The sequence below is a fragment of the Salarias fasciatus genome, chromosome 23 (assembly GCF_902148845.1).
Source record: "Salarias fasciatus chromosome 23, fSalaFa1.1, whole genome shotgun sequence".
Taxonomy (NCBI): Eukaryota; Metazoa; Chordata; class Actinopteri; order Blenniiformes; family Blenniidae; genus Salarias; species Salarias fasciatus.
This window is the reverse complement of record NC_043766.1, coordinates 12,904,860-12,928,021: the sequence shown is the minus strand read 5'-3', so window position 1 is coordinate 12,928,021 and position 23,162 is coordinate 12,904,860. Positions and strand designations below refer to the sequence as shown.

The following is a 23,162-nucleotide window of genomic DNA, read 5'->3' as shown; positions in this document are numbered from 1 at the left end:
AACAGTGCAATTAAGCCTATTTCATTTAATTTGAGCAGATAATGTCAGAAATTTTTAAGCCAAAAAATTTGAGCTTATCTGCAGAGATTATAGATATAAATAAATAACATGCTTTAGCCTGTTTGTTAGAAGAGGGTTTGGTTATGGTCATTTGAACTACTTCATTTGTTTGATGTTTAAAGTTACCGACACTTTGTTCCAGTCTGTGTTTCAGTTGTGTGTAGGAAAAAAAAAAAGTGTTGTTTTACCTGCCTGCACTGTTTTTTTTTTTAAATTACTGCAACATTCTGCTGTAGCCTATATTCAAATGATTTAAAAAAAAAAAAAAAAAAAAAAAAAAAAAGATGATAGATCCGACTCTCAGTTGAGGATCAGCAGGATCGGACGAATCAGATTCGACTATGTAAATTCTTAGTCGGGGACACCTCTACTCATCAGATCTCATTTCCCCCTCTGTTTACGTTCTCTCTGTTTTTTTCCCGCCTCTGTGTGTTAAAGACACTCTTCTCTTGACACTCAACTGTCAGTAATGTAAAGTCAAGCCAGAGCAAAGAGGGAAAAAGAGAGTATGTGGAATGGAAGGGAATGCAAGGGAGGATCCTGTGGATTTCAGTATGGCTGCTTGGGATTATGATGACATAAACTTGGCCACTAGCAAGATGATGTGAGTTAGCTCTCCAACTGTACCACTGTGAAAAGATGAACATCTAGAGCAACTCATTTCATCTTTAGAAATGCCAGGAGAGCGTCAGTGATCTCCTCGAAGCAGAACAGTTCAGATGTATGTTATCGTTCCAAGTGTCTGAGAAAATAAAAGCTTTGACTGACAGCAACAAGGGACTGATGCAATGCCGAGATCTCCAATGCAGAGGTCAAAGTTACAATTCAACATCTGATTGTCCTGGCTTTGTGGCTACTTGAAGCACTGATCTCGTGACATCCAAAAAATCACCATCCAAGGCATTTTTTTCACCCACACTTAGAGGTTTCTGTGTCTGGCTGTATGTGGTCAAGCATTTATTAGCCAGTGTCACCCGATTCATTTCTTTATGTACCAACAAAATTACGATTTATTCTTGGTCTAATATCTACAGTCATTCATTTACCAATCAGGATCATGCACAAAAACCATACCATGGCCTCTTTGGCATGAGACATGTGGTAAACTGGGTCAAATGTTCCATACGCATTAATTTCACCATTGTGCAGGGACTCTGCATTAAGTCAACAGCAAGAGATGTCAAATGCTATAGAATTTAACCTGCATCAGTTGCAACTCTGATTCCAACCATATGATATTAAGTTCACTGTGTGCGTGTGCGTGTGCGTGTGCGCGTGTGTGTGTGTGTGTGTGTGTGTGTGTGTGTGTGTGTGTGTGTGTGTGTGTGTGTGTGTGTGTGTGTGTGTGGGTGTGTGCTTAAAACTTTTCAGCATGACATAAACTTCATTGTGCTGCACCATTTCACTCACGGTATGTTGAGTCTTAATAAGCAAGCCTCCGTTAAGTGGTATTTTCTAAGCATGATACAGGACATTAAATACAATGACACTTTTAACGGTTCACTCCCCTGCAAGTAGATCCATCTCACATAAATTACTCGTGTTGACAGCCTAATGCTTACCAGCCCTTAAGCATTCCTGTCTAACAAGCCTGGCACATTTCATGTACGGGAATGGAGGGCAGCTCACCATAAAAGAATCATTGATAGGAACAGTCCTGGAGTCCACTGATTAAAATCAATACTGCTCTCCATGCATGGATGATTACTTCATTATACTGTTTTACTGACAAGTGACTGACATCTGACATTTTTACTGAAATTATAATGCTGATACGATTTAATTAAATTGATCATAACAGAAGATAAGCTTTTATATGACTTTGCAATCTTTCCCAAATATTAGGAGAGGAGCTTAGCAATTAAAATATATAAGACAATTAATAAAATACACTTAAAACATTTATCACACTTTGCTTACCTGATACATCTAGGAAGGTGCGAGCTCGTCCTGTACCAGCACTGCTGATAGCAATACATTCATAGTAGCCTTCATCCTTCAGGGTTACCTGAGCTATTTCCCATGATGCACTGTCAGAATCACTATATTTAAAGAGAGAGAGGGAAAGAGGAAGACAGAGAGATATTGAGGATTCATTAAATGAATAAAAGGATCACAATTTTGAATACTTACGCTATCTCAACTGAATTCACTCTTAGCTCATTCTTTGGTGTAAACTCCAATTCATCAGATAAACACACAATGCAACACTCCTCTAGCATATTGAGAGCTCGACGTTAAATATGTTTTACTTCACATTTTGAGTCATTCATTGTCATTATCTCTCAAGATCTGTAAGCAGACTGGTTTGAAAAATGAAGCTATGAATTGATTTGGTCCTTCAACATGGAATGAGCAGCTTACTGAAAAGTGAAAAAGTGCCTGCATTGGAGCACTCACTCCCCACAGTCTTGCCCACCTGAAGAGCTGGTCCACCCCAAGTTGTCCTTCATCATTGTTGAAGCGCAGAGTGAAAGGGATCAAGCTCTCTACCTGGCATGTGACAGCCCCCCTCTGTAGATAGTAACCATGAGTCGTGGCTGGCATCAGCACTTTAGGAGACTCTGGCAGGTAACATTACCAAGCAAAGAAAAAGAAAACTCGTTAGCAAATTAAATATGAGTGTTGCATGTCTTCATCAGTCGCAGCTTCCACCACTCACTGGGTATGATACTGGAGAAGGAAACACTGGAGACCCTCTGGAACAAGAAGCCGTCGCGGTCGTATCCTGTCACCCGCAGAAAGAAGGCCTCGTTGGGAGGAATGAACTCTGTGATGTTCCAGAGGTTGTACGGCTGGCGTTCAGGGTAGTACCTGATCGGCAAAGTTTTCATCACTTCGCCCGTGATGGAGAGGAGCTCCAGCCTGTCTGGCCGAGCGGGAGGGGAAAGTCCCGTGGTGTTCAGAAGGATGTGGGTGGGAACACCTGAAGAGACATCATCAAAATTACTTTACTGATGCCAGATGGATTTAAATAGGTGTGATTTCCTTTACAACAGGTCCTGAAGTTGAAACTCACAGACCTTGAACTGGTCGACTCATGGTCTTTTTGAAGTCCATGGTGGGTTTCCTGGAAAACCCAGCTCGGAAGTCGATGGTGCTGAGGCCGGAGATTCGGACCGAATGTCTTCCTTCACTGGAGGTCTGCATAAAGACATGATTAAATTGAATATAAATAAATTGCCCTGATTGGCCTGGTAATGTCACTCTGTGGTGCCATTCATCATTGTCTTCTGAACAACAGGAACAAAAAACCAAAGTAAATGTTTTACAAAATTTTGCTGTCACAAGCTTTATTAGTGTTATAATAAATATTTCATGCGCCCACATTGACTTAAGCTTAAATACGCCATTTTCCCCCCGATTTTTTAAACAGGGAAAACTTAACATTAAAACCCACACACTCAAGTGTGACTGTTGCTAGGAAGATGTTGGTTAAAAAAAAAAAAAAAAAAGAAGAAAGAAATACAAACACTAATTTAAGTTATCTATTAAAGTGATGAATGAATAATCTGTGAGTGATTTCTTGACAGAACTTTTGTTCATCTTCCGTGCAACCCTCTACCTTGAATTATTGCAGACATGTGGATGATAATAAAAAATAAGAAAAAACATTTCAGTGTCTGTATTTAAGCTTCAAAAAATTAGCAACTCCTCAAGATAAATCAGACACCATTTAATAATATGTGGGATAAAACAGCCCCAACCAATGAACAAGATTTTATCGAATAAAGTTGATGGAATAGAATAAAATTATAATAGAACACTATGTGCAATGGTGACACAGAAAACAAAATAAAGATGGGCTGGTGCATTTGAGTCAACTCTGAGTGGCTTAAATGACAGACAAGACTTTGAGTTTGTTGTGTAACAATCTTTTGTATGCCAACAATCCCCACATGTACAGACATGCCGGTTTGAGTAAGTCACTGCTGGCTGTCGACCATCTTGCACCTGAGCTTATAAAACATTCAAAATTCAATGACGACCCATTTGGTCTGACACCCATACTTTTAATTAAACAAACATGCCCACCATAATCAGAGAGCAGATAATTGCTCATGGGGTCGTAACCGTGTCGGTCTTTTGAAGTTTTTCAAGAAATAAAGACAGCATAATTACAACGAAGTATATGTTGGTGAGAGGTGGAAACTCCTCACCTGAGGTAAAAACACCTCAGCGGTGTCACTGTCATTGACTCACAATGCAGAGTGAGGCACGCAAACCTAAACTGTCATTTGCAATTGCCTGAAATGAAAGACAGTGTGTGGAGTGTTTGCAGTAATTTACGATGACTATGTTCTGTCTGACATAAACCTAAATTCATTGTGGAGAAGAAACCAAGTGAGACCGCAGGGTGATGCAACCAAGGGGTCACCTGTTGCTGAAAGTCCAACGGCTCAAACAATGAGGTCGCATCAGGACAAAGGGGATTCAGAAAGACCTTTAATGTTAATGCCTGCCGTCATAAAATACAATGCACGGTGTGGCCACTAAATCCACCCTAACGGCTACTGTAGAATTACCCTGAGCCTATAGTTGGTTGTAAATGAGGCCATAATTAGGGGAGAGGTTCTTTAAAGGTCACGCTCTGAGCACAGACAAGAGACGTCCCTGTCATTAAAGCTACTCATTTCCCAATTTCAAACACACCCAAAGAGACCCACTTGGATGTACTATCAGGTCTGTATTCAGACTTGCATTGGCCTTCATTAGTGTTACTTTTCACCTCCTTTCTGTAGAGACACTGATTTCACTCCTTCAAATTGTTTCAACGAATGAATGGGTTGTGTTTTTAATTCATAGGTCAAAGTGCTGCGTGCTATGAGATGTCATTTGATGTTTCAGGTGAAACAGACACTTATTTATTTTTTGTTAAGCAGGAAAACAAGTAAATTCCAGATTTACTGAGAAATGGGAGAATGGAATTAAATCCTTGTTAGTTGAAAAAGCTGTTTTCTATTTATTTTGCAAAGTCCGATCTCTTGAGATTTTTTTTTTTCCCTTGAAGACTGTGAAACAGTGTTCTGTTTTATGCAACATATCATTTCAATTATTTCATGGAAGAGAGAAAGACAGAAAGCAGAGCTAGAAAACAATGCAGACACAAAGACAATGACGAGGAAAGGCGGACACCACTGCTCTTCTTTCAAGTTGTGTGGATGCTTTTCAACTTACAACAATCCTAAATGATTATCACGGGCTGTAAAATTCAGGATGAGGCTTAAAAGGACTCATTGCTGCTGAGGTCATGCAGCATAAAAGTGGTCTCACTAAATGACTCTCAGTAGAGCGCATATTTTAACACTAACACACTTCCTCTCAGCACTCAGTGAAGTATTACATTATCTCTTATTTCCGTACATGGATACTTACTGAGAGAACATAGGATTGCAATGCCCCAAAATGAATTTAACACAACATTAATGAGGAAAATCGAAGAAATTGTGGGTGATAATGGGGTGAACTTACACATCAACACAATATCCAATTAAAGGCAGATTAAAAAGGATCAAATTCCTTTTCACACACAATCTATGGCCAGGGCCTTACACTGGGATGTCAAGGATCATTAGTGTTGCAGAAACCCAGCATGGCAGAACAGCTAAATCCCCCTCAAGTATTTATCCACTTTTCTTTGGATGCCCTGGGAAATGTGGCTGTAGATGAGGAAGAGATAACATGGAAAGAGTAGTGTGTAGTGTAACTGAGGCTGGAGACTGCAGAATTCAAGAAAAAAAGAAGAAGAAGAAGAATGAAAGATGGTTTCAAAGTGAGAAGTAAGCTGTGCATATCTGAGCAAGACAATTACAACTGAATGTTTCAAGAAGCCTTAGAAAGGAGAGAAGACAGAGAAAGTAACTAAAATGGGATAAAGTACATAAATGAACTAAAAGTAAGAAGAAACAAAGGCCAACACACTGTTAAAATAAAAGTGAAGCATGTCAAGTTTCACTTATTTTGTGTCTGGTTAAAAGCTGCCATCGCTATATGGGAACTGTTTATGACATTTTGGCAGAGATCTGAGAAGAGCCACGCTATTTAAACTATTGTCATATGCAGGGTTGCAAATAATTAGCTATACCACTTTTGGCAGCACTTCAGTAAGATTAAAAACCAACAATTGCAGATGTTTTTGTGAGTATGCTACAATTGTCATAAACAAAAGAGCTTTACAGTCATTTTAATTGAGGCTTCATTTACAGTACTGTGAAAAGCACCTGTGTGATGATGCTGATACTTAACAAAACCCAGAAAAATGTTACTACTGGTCAAAACAGCTCAGAATGGACTAGGTTAAAAATACATCTCTGACTTTCTGTTATGTTATGTTGTATTATGAGCCTTCCAGGCCTTTCAGGTCATCCGGATGAAACCTGTTTTCATTCTCAGGGTCAGAACCAAACACGCAGAGTCTGCTTTTAGTTTTTATGGACCAGATATTTGGAATAAGCAGCTTCTTCCGTTCTTTCAAAACAGGGCTGAAGGCTTCTTTTCAGTGCTGAATCTCAGAAAAGCACATATATAATTCATATTGTACTATATTTTTTACTCTTGTACTTAAAATGCTTTTTGTTTCTTTCATTCATATGAGCTCTAATTGCTTTTATGCCACTTAGAATCGTACGTCTGCTAAAGTGTGCTCCACATATAAAATTACCTTGCTTTGTCTTGTTCCTATCAAAACATCTGAATTAAAAAAATGTGTTGCAATGGAAAAAGTACATAATAAAAACAAATCTCCCAGATGCTGCGTCTGATCAATAGCAAACCCGAGAAGAGCAGCCTACTTTAAGATGGAGGAGGAGAAGACAATTATTCTCCCAAAATATTAAGAATTCAAGCACATCATCCAGGCCAAGAGCAACATTTTGTTGAAGCAAAAAGCCAGGAAGAAATGCTGCCAGAAAATTAAAGACTCTGTTAATGCCTAACTTTGAGAGAATATTTAAGATTAATTTATTGGCCAATATAAAGCGTCAGCACTCTGATCACTCAATTTCACTTTATCATGGCGCAGACGTTTCAGGCAGAGCTTCCTCAGTGCCCTTTCTTTCAAAAAAATAAAAAATAAAATAAGAAGAAAAATAAGGTGAAATAAAAATCACAATGACAATTATATAGTTTTGCATTTTATATTTTCCACTGTAAATTACCGGATGCTAAAATACAACTCAAACCCAGACAGATAAAAATGTGTCTCACTAAGGACATAGAGACCTTGAAAGTTCCGTCAACAAATCACTCAGGTAAAAATGTTCTTTATTTCCCAACATCTGTCTCTGACTGTGTGGGCAGTCAAATGTGTGACCTTTGTTGCATTAAATTGACAGTGGGGTGCCAACAGTTTAAACTGCTGCAGGAGGGAAACAAAACAAAAGTGCAGCAGGTTGTGTTGACAGCAGTGGCCTTGAACATATCTCAAACACCAGGGCTGTCTTTAAAATTATCTCAAGAGCCCAAATGTATCTTTCTCCTGATGTTTTTTGCTTTTGCTGGACATTATACATTTAAATTGATAATATATGAAAGTGTCTTCACATACTTACATATTAGTGCTGTAACTCAGCAGAGGAGCTTTTCTCAAGGGCAGAGCTGCCTGCTGGGGTGTGAGCACTGACCTCATTCCAGGGTTATACTACTGAACTATCTGCAGTAAGTCTTTTTAAAAGACAGCTCGGCTCTGGGAATTGTTCGAAGCCTGTAATTTCGCACACGTTTCCAGCTGAAGAATGAACTGTTTACCTTGATAGACCACATCCCAGGCTGTGGGTCCTTGATGTTGACAACTTTGGCAGAGTTGGGAATGTGCAAAAGCTCAGTTAGCCCGTCACTCTTCTCCACAAGCTTTCCTAGAGGACAAACACAGACATTAACACGATGATTTACCTTTTTCAGCCAATTTAGCTGATACAAATTATTCGCTAACACTTCTTGCAGGATGGCTGAAGCTTGCATAGACAATAGCATTAACAACTCAAAAAAAGGAGCCAAAGGATGCAAGATGTGTTTTAGACATTAGCCAAGATATTGTAAGTGAAACAGCATGTGCTCAATATATGGATGCCAGATGTTGTTGGAATCTGTGTGATGATAGATAAAACAAAAGCTATGTCCACATTCTCACTTTTACCTCAAACCTTCTTCTGTACTGTACTTGTGTTGCTCTACTTGTGTTCATTTGAATCATCCTTCCGTGAAACTTCACTCAAAAGTCTATAAAGAGCTGTTTTTCACAGACTGATGCAGAAAACTAAGCCAAAGGAAACCTGAACACCAGTTTGTGATCTGTAAACTTCCTTTTAAATTGTTTCACAGTTGAGCTGGAAGTATCACCATGTCGGGGCTTTCAAACTGACTCAACCAAACCTATGCTGTTAACTGTGATTTAAGTGGGAGGGGAAAGTCTTAAACATAAAGTGCATACAATATGGAGATATTAAATCTTTCATATTATGAATTTCAGAGGTCTGCAGGAGGCACTAACAGGACTAACATGGACAAATTGGACATTTTTACAAATCTCTCTGACATGGCAGTTGTTTTGTGGTTGCAATCGTCATACCCTGAGGGTTTTTGATCTCAATGTCAGGTGCTGGGCCACTGAGGGCCACTGTCACTTCCTTCAGGCTGGGGTCAAAGGGCATCTGCCAAGTGTTGCTGACCCCACTGAAATGATCAGTGGACAGCAGGTGGACCTTTGACGACTGGACCGCCTCCTCCACCCATTTAAGAACCTACAGAGAAAGAAAGGACATGTGTCTAATGCAGAAATACGCATGAATAATATTATCCACAATGCACACTGCAGCTATAGTGTAATAGAAGCTGACAGTATTCTTAATTAAAGTTTATGTTCAATATTGAATCACTTTTTGTGTAGAGACAGAAAGACAAACCTCGCCAGCTACATCCAAGGTCATCCTCTTAACATGTGAAAGCTTTTATTAGGAAGTTTCTAACCTCCCTCCTGTGGCCTGACCCCCCTTTCTCCCCATGTTCCTGAAGAGAACCCAGCTGCTACAAACCCAGATGCTGGTCTGGTATGAAGAGGAATGGTATTCATGACAATGCAACACGATACAGAGTGACTTTCAAAGAAGTTTTGTTTTTGTTTTTTGAAAACATGACTTTACACTTGACTACTGAGGCTTTAGGGATTTAAAAAAAATAAATAAAACTTCCAACGGTATTTGGCTTGTCCATGATATTTTGAAGCTGAGTATTTAAAAGAAAAGGTCAAAATATTAGACGTAGTTACACAACTGCATTCTTTCAAAGGTTTTTGCTTCACATGAGCCAAGAAAGAGAAACCTGAATAACAGTGGGAAAAAATGGAACTTCAATACAGTTTTAAAACTTTCTGAAGTCTTGCTGCCTTTCCTCGTTGCAAAGACTAACATCTAGCGGTAATAAAACAGCAATACCTTAGATCCATTTTCCTTTGCAAGCCTATTGATTTACAATACTTGGAAAGATTAAAAAGGGTTCTGATGTACATCAATCAATTAAATGTTTTCAGCACATTCGATCTGGAGTCCAGACTTCAACATGGGCAAAGCAAAAGACATGAGAGGCAGTTAAACCTTCTGCTGCCATTTTATTTACATAGTTTAGAAGGAATAAACAGGCCAAGATTAAATTATTTAGTTCACTTTGATCAAACTGTGTCCTGCAAATGTCACAAAAGCTTTGCTTTGGTTAGTAAAACCTACAAATACACACATATAAACAATCCAACAAAACAGAAATGCAAACCCAGATTTATGTCTCATATTGTTCCTACCTCATTGACTTGTTTCTTATCAAGATGGAAAACTTGTCCCGAGCTTGTGGAAGCAATCTCCTCATACACCTTGTAGCCAATGTGAGTCCTGTCGTCACAGTCACCCGTTAGCACAAACACCACCTGCACAGACAAATCAAGATGAGATCCCTTCCATCCTCAGCTTGTGAAATAATGTAGATTCCCATTATGCGATCGACAAACCTGTGACTGCTTTTGTTGAATAAGCTGGAGGACCTCATGAGTTAGCTTGTAATCTTTGGATCGAGCGTCTGTGAAGACATAAATATATGACCCTGGCAAGGAAATCTCCAGGGCAATCTTGATCGCACCAATGCTCATCTCGGGACAGTCCCCACCTCCCTGAGAAAGTGGAAAGAAAGGAAAATCTGTCAAAGCAAACCATGCCTTTGGTTGTTGTAGATTGTGTTTTTTTTAAATGCCGGCATAGCATAAAGAGTTTCAAGGGAGTCACAGCAGCAGGGAAAGTCTGCTGGTCAGGGGGGGAGGGGGTTTCCTTTCACTATTCTTCTGCTAATTCTTCCTACAACACTTTCAAAATCTGAGCTCCAAGATGATTAAGCACTCCCCTGCTGGTCGTCTTGGATATTTCTTAGCCTTCTTAGATATTTTTATTTTCTCACACAAACTCGACAGACCATGACCTTGTTGTCCAATATTGTTTCAGCTCATATCTCCTAAGCTAATCAGTTATGCTCACTTTCCCCTGAATTGCAAAATATTTTGTGCTTTTCTGCTTTTCAGAGCCTTTATAACAAAATCTATTTTGAACCGTTGACTTCAATTTGTAGCGTTAAGTTATCCCTATGTCTGTAAAATTGTAGCCTCGAGTGCTTCAAAGTTTAAAGTTTTTTTTAAAAAAAAGTCCTCTTTTTGTTAAAGTAATGTACCTTGTTGTTTTATTGTTTTGTTCGTGTTAAGTTTGTGCTCCAAACCATATAAAATGGTCAAGAGTTTGAATAAAAATGAAATTAAATGAAACAAAATGAAATGAGTAATATAATCCTTGAACCATCTATAATTATTTTCCACTGCTGCCACCAGTGTCCAGATGCAAAGGGTTTTTCTAATGTTTGTCTGGGTCTTTCAGGGTCTTTCAGGGTCTTTCAGGTCATACTATCTCATCACGGAACCCCTAATGACTAAATAATTACATAACTATTAATTTCACAGTAATTTCAATGTTATTTACTTTCTAGATCTAATCACTGCGTCTCGAGGTACTCTGAGTGGGAAAAGTTTGTTTGGTTTGCAATAGTAACATTATTGAGTTACAGTAGTAAGATATTAGATTTACTTTTACTTCATGAGACAGAAAGCAGAAGCAGGTTCTTCTGAAAATCATCAACATTGTGACCGGGCCACCTGGAGGAAGTCCATGCATGCATCGGGACATTCTCACAGACAGGCCTGCAACAAGGAATCAAACCAGATGCACTCTCACTGTGATGAAGAATATATAGCTTACAGTTCAAAAACAATGTAATATTTGCAAAACTCTGAAATGGTTTGATTATTTTCTTGTTTCAATATCAAAATTAAATTCCATTTAGAGGTTTTACCTCCCACGGACGTCCTCTATGCCAGACTTTCCAAAGTAAATAAAAAACAGCACCAAGATTATGTCTTTAAAAAGATTTAATATCCAAAGTTGAAAATGCATCCAGCAATCTGTCAGCATTTAATTAATGTGTGGCTTCTACAGATATACTGCCAGAAAACAACGCACAGCAGAACGAATGCGGACTACTTTTCCTACCGTACTGACAGAAACATTGAACATGGCCTTAAAAAATGCAGGAAAGTATGTATGAAAGTCAAGCTGTCTTGTTTTCTCATGTTGCTCCTGTCTCATCGACAGGGCCAAAGACAAACTTGTAACTCAGATTTAAAACAGACACATTTCCGTATGTCTTGAGGCTATCTCCCTCATCTGAAATGTCCTGAATGTTTGGTAGGGGAGGTGTCTGGATGAGTGGAGGAACGAAGAGATCTTCCCCAACATTTATTTAATGATCCAAGCCTGATAATATTCGGACACTTTGCGTGAATCATTAGGTGTTTTCTCAGTTTTACAACACAATTGTATGAATGACCGCATTTTTTTCATGCTTTTTACAAAAATTGGCCATGGCAGAGAGTATCTTTTCCATAAGTCTTCAGCCAGAAGTTGAGCAGGTGAAGAGGTGAGGGGAGGAAAAATAAACTCAGGAATGAAACAGCAAGTGAGAGGAAACTGGAACTCTTCCATGCTACACACACCATGTTCTCACACCAGATTAACATTAGAACAAGCCAACGGTGCCCAGACACTTGCCAGAGTCTTCAAAATGCCCCCGGATGATAGTTTCCTCCATTTTGGACAGTCTCACATTCATTTTTAGGGTTTAATAACTGCACTTTTGAAGCTTTTCTACTCACACATCTATTAATTTCTACTCAGCGCCCCTTCTTTATCCAAGTAATTGCTGAAAAATTTGGACTTGGCAGTTTCCTGTTTGGCTGTGCAGCCGCAGTATGTTTTTGTTTCATATATTTGTTTGTAGAGGAAGTAGAACATCATGCATCAAAGTCAACATGCGAACAAAGCTGGTAATGACAAGCCACCCCAGTTATTAGATGAAGGAAATAAAGGGGACATTAACAGTGAGCATCTTGTAAAAGTAAAGAAAATACAGGTTCCTTCATGACTTCTTTCATCATCCAAAGTAGAATGACTGATAAAACTTCTTAATCAGCTCACAAATGTTTCTGCCCAGATGCCTGGCATGACCACAGGCTGTTGCCTTGATCAAGGCCAGATGACCTGAGCATCCAGGCCAGTTTCTGCCGTTCCCTTGAGTTTCCTGAGTGTGATCATTGAACCCACCTGAACGTAAAGCTCTCTCAGTTCATACTGAAACTTCTTTGGGTCTGTTGTGATTGTTACAGGTCCGATTTCTGCAAAAAAACAACATGAAAGAAGTTTGTGATTAATGAGGCCACGATGATCTAGTCTGCAGTGAATGAAAAAATAAAAGAATTCCTTGTTCCTAAAATCTCCTCCTTAGTCAAAAAATAACGTTGTCACATGCTTATGGATGCTATGACCAATATGATCACGCTATTAATATTATTATCAGGAAAACTTAGACTTAACTAACAGAAATAGAGAAAAAGAAGGAAATGTTAAGATACATACAAATGTTAGAAATAAAAGGGTTAGCATTAACATCACAGTTGAGAAAAAAGTAAAGAAAATAAGAAAAAAAAACTATGGGAACAAATAAACAATTCATAATCATGCTAGTTCAGAATAGATACATTTATTTATCCAAAGGGTTTCAAACTGAAGTGTTCATCCATGCATACATGCAGTATGTCACAATAACTCATTCTAACATTTATGGAACATCACTGTAAACACTCAACGCAAATCAAAATATGCAGAGAATCTTTCCATGAGTATGACAGTATGGGGGATTTTCATCTGTGCAACATGCAATGCTGCCAATGCACACAGCAAATAAACAAAATATAATCCTTGGATGGGAAAAAAATCTATCTGCAAACAGTTCAAATAAACGGCTGCAGCCAACACCCATTTTCATCCTCAAATATTCTACTGAGGGGTCACACAGTTCTTGAGTATGTAGTACCCGGGGTTTTGGTGTGGAGCGTGCATGTTCTCCCACTGTGTGTGAGTTTTCTCTGGATCTGACATTTAAACACATTTAAACACAAAGTATGTTAATCGGTGACTTTTTACGGCAAGGTTTGAACCTGTGTGTGTGGTTTTTGTCATCTCTCTCTCTCACACACACTGTCCAAGCTGCACGCTGCTCTATGCATCATGTGAGGTGGCATAGCCGCCGCAGTGGTTCGTATTCCTGCTGTGAGGGGAGAAGGTCATCGGTTCAGATACTGACTCACTTTTTCTGTGGAGTTTCCATGCTCTGTGTGTGGGGGTTTCGACCAGGTACTTCAGTTTCCTCCAACAGTCCAAAAATGCTAAACCACCCATAAGTGTTTGTGTGTCTCATGTTTGTTTTGGTGAAAGATGTAATACTTTGACATAATAAAACAAAACCTTGTCACGGAGCACTTTGGAGTAGGTTTTTGTTCTTGACCCCAAGTTCATTTAACTCCACTACAGTTGCACTTGAGACAATGAGATTAATAATAATAATAATAATGGTCACACATGGCAGAGCTTATGCATATTTACCTTTGCCGTCATGATGTGAAATTAATATTTCAATGCAAAACGCACTCGTACTGTCGAGCTGAGCCTCGAAAAAGTTAATGGAAAATAGAAATGAATGGAAGTACACCGAGGAAGCTCTGCCTGAAACGTCTGTGCCAAGTGTGCCAAAGTGAAATCGAGTGATCAGAGTGCTGCTGGTTTATATTATCCAATAAATTAATATTGTTTAATCTCATGAAGTTAGAGATTACAAGAGTCTTTAATTTTCTGCCAGCATCTATTCCTGGCTTTTGCTGCAACAACAGTGTTGTTTATGGCCTGGATGATGTGTTTGAATTCTTCATATTTTTGGGGAGTAATTGTAAATCCCTGGGTTGAATTACCGAGTTGATGACCAGCTTCTTGGTTCTGCTTATTAAGAACGGCAAACGTCTGGGTCAGTCAACCCAGAAAATGGAGGTATCCCTGGTATGTTGAGCTTGCTATGTAAGAAAGATCTCAGGTGTACCCTGCCTTCATCTATATTTAGCTTTGTTTGACCCAGGAACCCCAGCGAACAGTACAGAGACAATGGATGGATGGATGGATTAAAACAAAAAAAAAACACCTATCATCTGGCACCTTGAACCAAGGAGGTTTCAGATGAGGGGTCACTATGCCGTGCCGTTACAGAAAATAAGGCCTCTGTGTCAATGTTCACATATGATTTTACCTAAGTGGGACCATTTTCTACTGAAGCATTAAAGCATGGCACCGACCCACTGATAACATGGCTGTGCTTTCTCTGCCTCTGCCAACCCTGGTCGCTGCTGTTTCTTGGCTGACTTTGTGCTCTCCCTTAATGAGCCACTAAGCCCCTTCTCAAGTCAAATTTAGCGACTTTAGCCACTGCAGCTGTGCTGAGGAATGAGACTGATGAGGACCTGCAAAAAGGCACACACACACACACACACACACACACACACACACACACACACACACACACACACACACACACACACACACACACACACACACACATTTTGTGCATGTAAGCAGATTGGAAAACAAGGGTTCCTTTGTTGCGCAGAGGGCAATTACGAAGGATCCCTGACTTTTGAAAAAGGATACAGTTTGAGCAGTTTTACAACAGTCTTTAGGCCTGCCTTGAGGCCAGGGTCCCAATAAGAAATTTAGCTGCTGAGTGCAGTGGTGCAACTTCTCAGCCATGGAGAACTTCCAGCTAATGTCTCTTTATGTTGCATACAATTTGAGAGTTTTTTCTAATTTCTACTTGCAGCTGCCATCACCTGGCACTTTAATTTCTATAATAATGTACAAAGGTAAGAAATCTTTTTCCAAATGACCCACATTTTGGCATTGCTGCTTTGAGGTGGAGTGTAGGAACATTTGTGGCAACGTGAAAGCTTTTTAAAAACTAACATGGAAATGTGTCTGGCTGCTCTGAACGGAACATAGATGTGCAGCCAAGCTTTTCAAAGATGGAAAAGTTGACATCTCTTTACTTGTGGGAGAAGTTCCCATGGCTGCTGTAAGTCTTCATTAGGCTGTTTTGTTGTGGTGCCCCAAACCACAGCCACCCTGTTTGCACCAGTGGTGTGGAAAACTATAGGTAATATTGATGACTTCCTGACAACACTACATCATCTAATTCTTCTGCTGTAATGCTGTCTGACATTTACAGCTTGCAATTACTTTTCTCTTTAATGTGTGCTTAAAAATGTGAAGGAGCATTTATGTATATTTCCAATAAGACCACATACAGTCAAAAGTTTTCTAACTCTGCTGTGTCAAAAGCTCACCACACACTTATGGGGCTAAGTGCCTTGCCCAAGGGCCCTCATGAAAACTTGTTAGTAACAGAGAGCACTATTGTAGAAGTGATTCCTGAGAGGTCTGAAGAGTGATTAAAGACCTGTACCATATCTGCTGTTTTAAAGAAAACACCCATCTATCTCTCCTTCTGTGCTGCTTCATCCTGAGCTGGGTTGCAGATCGCAGGAACCAATCCCAGCTCACTATGGCAGAATTCATCCTAGACAGGTTACCAATCCATCACAGGGCACACACACACACACACACACACACACACACACACACACACACACACACACACACACACACACACACACACACACACACACACAAACACACACTCATATTGACACTTTGGAACTATTTAGGGTCACCACCTTCTCGCTGTGAAGTGAGAGTGAAGCCACCTTGCAGTCCTTGGAGAAAACTCACTATAACAGAATTTATTCGACTAGTTTCTATTCTATTTTTGTTTTGTTGTTGTGTGATTGTTTCAGTGATTTCAAATTAAGTACATTTGTGGCAAACAAGTTGATTCTGACATAACAAGACAGTCAAAGTATATTTTAGGAGAAATGTTTAAAAGCAATGTCCACTGATCAAGAGCAAAGAAAACGTGCAAAATCACAAAAACAAAGGTGACAAAATACAACAGAACCAGCAATGTGGCTGAATCAGAGTTTAAAATAAAAAATAAAGACCAATTACTAATGACATGCATTCATGAAAACATTTTTAAAGTTGCTCAAGTTCGAATGAATTAATGTAAGATGCTTGAGGCCATTGGGGTACGAAGCTCAACCCCATGTATCTCTGTCCAGGCACCGAACCAGAAGTGGGCCACAAGCTGCACCAGTCTCCATTTTTTATACGGTGATTTGTAGTATTGATTATTTCATATTGTAAAACTAAATGAATTGATGTGAAATAATGAATTCATTTATTTTGATTCAATAAAATTAAAAAGTAAATTAAATGAAACAATAAATTCACAGACATTTAGGCAACTCTTCATAGTAGCTCTTGACTTCTTACATTATGATGGTTCGAAGAACTCTGTTGAAATTTGGGTCTTTCCCCCGATGGTGTGCAAACACCTTGAAGGCAACACCGTCACCATTGTTGATGTGCGAGTGACGAGTGTGTATTTGAATAGATTCTCTACTCTTTAGTACTGAAGTACTAAAATACTCTGTATAGGTGGTGTATTTATCAAGTATGTGCAGAGGCAGTTTATTCCACGGTTCAGAGGGTGCAACAGGCAAAGCACAATCGTCCCTTTTCTCTCAGTTTGAGAAATGACAACAAGTTGCTGATCAGTCAACCTTCAAAGGGACATAAAGTGTCAGCAGGTCAGAAATAAGAAGGTGCAATTCCACAGAACAATTCACAAGCAAGCAAAAAAATCTTAAATCAATTGTTAAAACAGTTATTTCAGCCCATCATAGAAGTTACACGTGTTTGCTTGTGATTTCCAGTTAAAGGATATGCAGAGGCTTCTGGACTGAGTTTAATCTGTGAGACGGAATAAAAGTGGAGGTTGCTTGGATAAAACCCAGTGATTTACAGATCAAAATGACTTAGTTATAAGCAAAAGCAGCAGTTTAAAATAGTTGCGTTTGACAGCAGGATTACAAAGTAACTGTCAGGAACTATGTTAATATTTGTATCATGGGCATAATTCAGACAAAATTAAGCAATTCAATTAAGAAAAACCCATCCATCCATCCATCCATCCATCCATCCATCCATCCATCCATCCATCCATCCATCCATCCATCCATCCATCCATCCATTCACCCACTTAGTCCATATGGAGTTGCAGAGGAACTGAGGAGGGCAACAAAGTTCAGACTTTCCTATCAGCCACAGCTGCATCCTACTTTTTCGGGAAGTGTCCCAAATTGTTTTCAGACCAACTGAGAAATGCAGTCTCCCCAACTGAGTCTACGTCCAAGGCTTTGTCTAATAGACCGCCACCAAGATGCTGACCAGAGGGCATAATAATCAAATATCCATTCCACCTCAACTGGCTCCTCTCAATGTGGGGGAGTAGCAGCTCTACTTTGAGACTTTACTGGACGGTTAAGTTCCTCTTCAAGTACCTTTATCCAGTATTTAATTCTACAGGTCATGACCCCAAAGTCTATGACCTTAGCTGAGACGGGGGATGGACCGACCAGTTAAGAGAGAGTTTAGGCTTGTATAAGGCTACAAGTATGAGCCCCCATTGTCTGTATTTCCACTGGATCTGAGCGGATCCAGAGCTCTGCACCGGAGGTTTCCCATCCCCACCAGATAAATATCCACTACAGAGTGCAAGGGGGAATTTTCAATTCAGAAGACCGGTCATACGTGGCTTTAAGGGTCCATCATATTTCCTCCAATTCCTGGCATGTTGGCTGCTGTATGCGGAGAAAATAGACCAGGTGTTGGATCACTGGTGACTGTTTATTTCAAAGGAGCTATTTCAAGTAGCCTTATCTATGGTCATATATCTATGCATGAAGCTCCTGCTGCATGATTTAATTTTTCGCTGTGCATCCGTTCCAGATCTGTAACGCAACCAGTGTAAAATAGCCCTTATAACTCAGCTCCACCTTCACGACAGCACTTCAGCACAGTGATTGCATAACTGTAGACGCTTTCCAAAATCTTTGGTAAGCACTATTAATTAAATGATCAAATGCCATATTGTAATGGTGCTATTGCGTCAGTATCCTTTTATTAGTCACATTTTTTAATCCATATTCAAAGGACAAAAATGTGTAAGTAAATCAGCCATTTTTATTGGTTTGCTGAATTTAACATTTAATGCCAGCTAATTTGCTAAGTTATTTAATGATAACACAATTGAACTTTTACAGAGTGCAGTTACTTTTTACTCTCAGCATTGTATAAAGTTGGTGTACATGACAGTGTTGTGAAAGAAAATACAAATAGTGGAAAAGGAAATTCTTTTATTGTGTTCATTTGATTCTGATTGAGACATTTTGGTAAGAAATGCATTAAATTATGAGCTTTAAACTGCCTTGAGATGCAGAATTTTAAACATGCAATTCAAAACAAGATTAACTAGAATGGAAAACTATGGGAATTCTATGATTAATCACAATTAAAAAAAATAATCTTTTGAAAGATTTAAATCAATACAAAAAAAAAAAACAAAAAAACACTCATGTCAACCTAAAATTGTATTTGTATTTTTTGGGGAGTAATTGCAGCTGTTAAAAAAAAAAAAAAAAAAAAGGGAAAACAGTCAAAATCCTTGACGGTGGGATTTGTGAAGCTGCAGTACAAAGAATGCGTCTCCATAAGACATACACCCTTAAAACACTAACAGCACATCGAAATGGGTTGTGCCAATATCCAGTGGCGAACTCGGTTTCACCTTCTCTGACTTTCAGGCCTGAAGTAATTTGCTGGGAATCGCACAAGCTTGTACTGAGTTTGTCTTTCCTTAAAGCATCAGCAGCAAGGAATTCCAAGGTCAGTGCATGAGAAGTTCACACACCTCAGAGTCCTCAGACCAAATCAATTCAAAGTTTGGCAGCAACACTGAAGAGTTTTATAAGATGCTACATAACAGACGATTGACAGAACTGTTCTATTCATTACAGACATTTCTGCAAAGTAATGACTGCAATGCAATATGACAGTTTGGGGAACATTTTATGGTCTTCAGATGATTAGTTCTCACTTACACCAAGTTGGAAGTGTTAATATATAAGTGGCAATAATAACATTTACAGTCAGCATCTGTTTTCATTATTTAAATCCCTGACAGCAAATAAGTGGATATTACACCTCATATAATCTGATTTACAAAGGGCTTGACAAAGCGCTTCAGAAATCTAATGAGGCAAAAACTTGGGGAAAAAAAGAAAAGCTCTGAAAGAAGACTCGGTTTTAATACCAGCCTGGTAATTTTCCACATTTTACTCAACTATGTAAAAGCCAGTGGGTTATCAAACTGTGATTTTTAGGGCTTTAAAAGTTGTTTTAAAGCAGTCTTATCAAACCTGTCTTGTTCAGCTTTTCACTGTCAGCCTTGTCACACTTCACAGAGTCAAGCTTTCCAACTTTTGAGGCCACACTATAAGAACTGGCCTTGGGACTAGTAAAAGAGGTGATGATGTTAAATTACAACCCAGAAGCTTTGCATGGCAACCTGGTGTAGTATTTTCATAGTCTAATTCTTTGAAAAGATTTCTTTTCTGAACAAAAGATGAGAGAATCACAAGACTGTGAGACCTTTTAAAAGCAAAAGGCTCAAAGCCTATCACAAAGGCCTGCTTCCTTTTTTCTTTTTATGTTGAGTCAGGCTCATGATAACTACAAAGTTGGCCTATATAAGTCCTACAGGTTACTGTGCAAACCGAGAATGACCCAAAGTGCCTCTAAAGTGAGCTTTCTGTTTATTTATGTAAGCATGTAGCTGTTATAGCATTTAACAGCAGCAGAAACTGTAAATAAACACTGCTTTCTGTCGTTTCTGCTGATTCAGGGAGAAATCTGCCAGGACCAGGCCAGTGGCTGTCATCCTGAATGTCAGTTATGGGGCATAACTCACTTTATCACCCCCGAGGAGAAAACACATGTGAAACAGCACTTGGGGAAATCAGACAATGTGAGGGAGGAAAGTGTCCAACAATAATCACACTGGATACATTGGACCAAACATGTGTTCAGACGTGTATCTGAGGTAAGGCACGAAAAAGCGTTTATGCTCTTCAGATATAAAGGCACATGCAAACGGTGGAGATAAATGGTAAAAAAAAAAAAAAATGCAGTGTTTGGTAATCACTCCAACATGTGCAACCATCAGTACTAATGGAGTACACACATATGTTGAGTTTCTTTCAGGAATACCTCCAGAACAAGGTAGAGTACATAGAGAGAAGTGTGTGTCACTTACTTGGTCCTTTTTTTTCTACCTTCTTTACATCATTCTCAAATTATTTTAACTGTTAACTCGAAATACTCAATGATTGATTGTAATATATTTTTGTAATGTTCTGTCTTTGTCTTCCTCCTTTTGCCTTTTTGATATGGCTATAAAATCTTCATTAAATTTTCCAAGCTTTATTGAAGCACAAGTGAGGATGTGATGAAATCAGTCCAAAAGAGTTCCACAAACAGGAAATTACTGCCTTGTGAAAGATTAATCACTCTTCTTTACAAAGTTCATATGTGCTGTCTTCATAAAACAGAAAGGCTTTGTGGTGAGGAAGTGTTTATCCGCTCTGACAGGATAATCATCTCCATTTATTTCAAATAAAGTCTCATTATTTCTGGCGTTGACAATGATGCAGTCAGTTCGCACAGCTTCAGCCCAATAATCACATTTGCACCATGTGCATTGACTCAGAAATGACTTTGCTAAACAAACTAAGAAGCCTCAAATGTTAAAGCTATTTGTTATGCCACATTTTTTGTAATAGCTTAAAGCTATAAAGCAGTGTTGTTGTTTTTTTTTTTTTGCATTTCATTCTTCTAAAGTATTTATTTGACTTCCACTGCTCATTTATAATTTTGTAGTAAGTATGCAATTCAAGAAGAATTTACCAAACAAAGCATTACAAATTAACAACTTTCTGTTTACTCTGAGGAGTAAGCAGAAAAAAATGCGACTGTCCTTTCCAAGCATCATATCCTGGATTTATGATATTTTTTCCTCTAGGTATTTTGGTGTAATCTGCCACTCTGTGTCTTTATTTCATTTTATGTGTGCAACTTTCAAAAATTCATTCATGTAATCAACCCCCCTCCTTTTTTGTTCTCCATTCATCTTGCTGCCTTCAACGGCATCATTTTACCCTGCATGACTTCACCGGCTCCCATCTAATGGCAGAGGTTTGGCCTTAAACAACTCAATTGTCACTGATTCCAAAACACCACAAACTAAACTTGTGATGGAAATAATTTCTCACCACAACCATCGCACGGAAAGAAAGACCAAAAGACTGTTTACACTCTGCCTCTCCTGTTTCACTTCAATCCAAACAATTGGACATGTCTTCGGAGGATTGGACAGAAAAACCACACATCTCTATTAATCCCATCCATAAGTTCAAATGGCCCAGCACACATAAATAAACAGCAAGATGCGAGCACCACAAATCAGCATGTAATCTCCCAGATGCAGTTTGATGGCAGTTCCAAACCCTCCACCAGCCATGCATCTGATCAATCAGAAAACAAAACAAACCGCCTGAGGCAAAGCCTTCATTTATTGTGCGCTATGTGCATGAGTTTGTATGTAAATTTGTAATTGCCATTTATGGGATCTTTGTGTTCTGACAACCAAACGGACCCATGGAGCGAATGGAAAACTCCAACCTCTGTGAACAACAGTCAGCAGAGTTGTGCAAGAAAACACCAGCAATTCATTACAGTTTTCAGCCACCACTTGAATAAAGTGAGGACTTTCTTTCTAATCAAGCATCTAAGCTCAAGGACAACTTGGTGCTCTGTAAGGATATGGTAACTGATGCGCAAACACTGGGATCATAAAATGACTGGATCTATCAGCCTGCATCCCATCATCTCAATCCTGCATTAACAGTTTTTGACTGCTTATAAAATGATGGTTTTTGACAGAGAGGTAAAATGTCTTGAAAACTGAAAAAAGGGACCAACAACAAATGTACAGACAGTAGCAGGCACCTCCTTTTAAGGGAAATGCCACTTACAATCATACCACTTTGAACTGAATCTTTCGTGTTATTTTATGGAAAGAAACTACTAGTTCATGATTAATGATCCCCTCATCTTTCAGTAAACAAGTGTTGAAAAAACTGGCTGTTAGGACTGCTAAGGCTTGCTGATGCAGGGAGCTAACAGCTGGCTCAATGGGCTGAGCAGAAAGAGACAGGATCTCTGCAACAGTTTTATTGTATGGCAGAAAAAACAAGCCTGCTGCAACTTGAGATATTATAACCTTCTGACTAATTTTGTCTCTACCGCTCAGTTGTTAAGTTCTTAATGACTAGAGCAGCAACTTTACATTGTTAGGTTACCTAACGCCACATAATTCAGAACACTGACAACCAGTTTGACATTACAAGAACTGTTGCTGTAAGTACCAACAATAACAAATTCATCCATGATTAACTAGGAATAGGTCACGTTCTGGCATCAAGTGATAAGAAACCATCTGAATGTGTTTAAATACTGCCAACTTTAAAGTTAAACCTGACGTCACTAAAAACAAAATTGTGATTTAAATGATCACAATGTTGTTGTCATGTCATTCTGAGGGAGTAATTTCCACTTCTTGCACTTTCCTTT

The 23,162-nt window shown here is 39.0% G+C and overlaps 1 protein-coding gene across 1 annotated transcript in view; it reads right to left on the bottom strand.

The window, feature by feature from the left end:
• hmcn1 (hemicentin 1) overlaps positions 1-23,162 on the bottom strand; it is a gene marked incomplete at its 5' end in the record, with an annotated part of 97,012 nt that overhangs the window by 61,024 nt on the left and 12,826 nt on the right. The window contains 9 exons of the mRNA XM_030083666.1: positions 1,981-2,102; positions 2,480-2,624; positions 2,723-2,986; positions 3,084-3,204; positions 7,807-7,913; positions 8,627-8,798; positions 9,848-9,970; positions 10,052-10,210; positions 12,738-12,808. Coding sequence (XP_029939526.1) covers positions 1,981-2,102; positions 2,480-2,624; positions 2,723-2,986; positions 3,084-3,204; positions 7,807-7,913; positions 8,627-8,798; positions 9,848-9,970; positions 10,052-10,210; positions 12,738-12,808 — 1,284 coding nt within the window. The remainder of the gene's footprint in view (positions 1-1,980; positions 2,103-2,479; positions 2,625-2,722; positions 2,987-3,083; positions 3,205-7,806; positions 7,914-8,626; positions 8,799-9,847; positions 9,971-10,051; positions 10,211-12,737; positions 12,809-23,162) is intronic.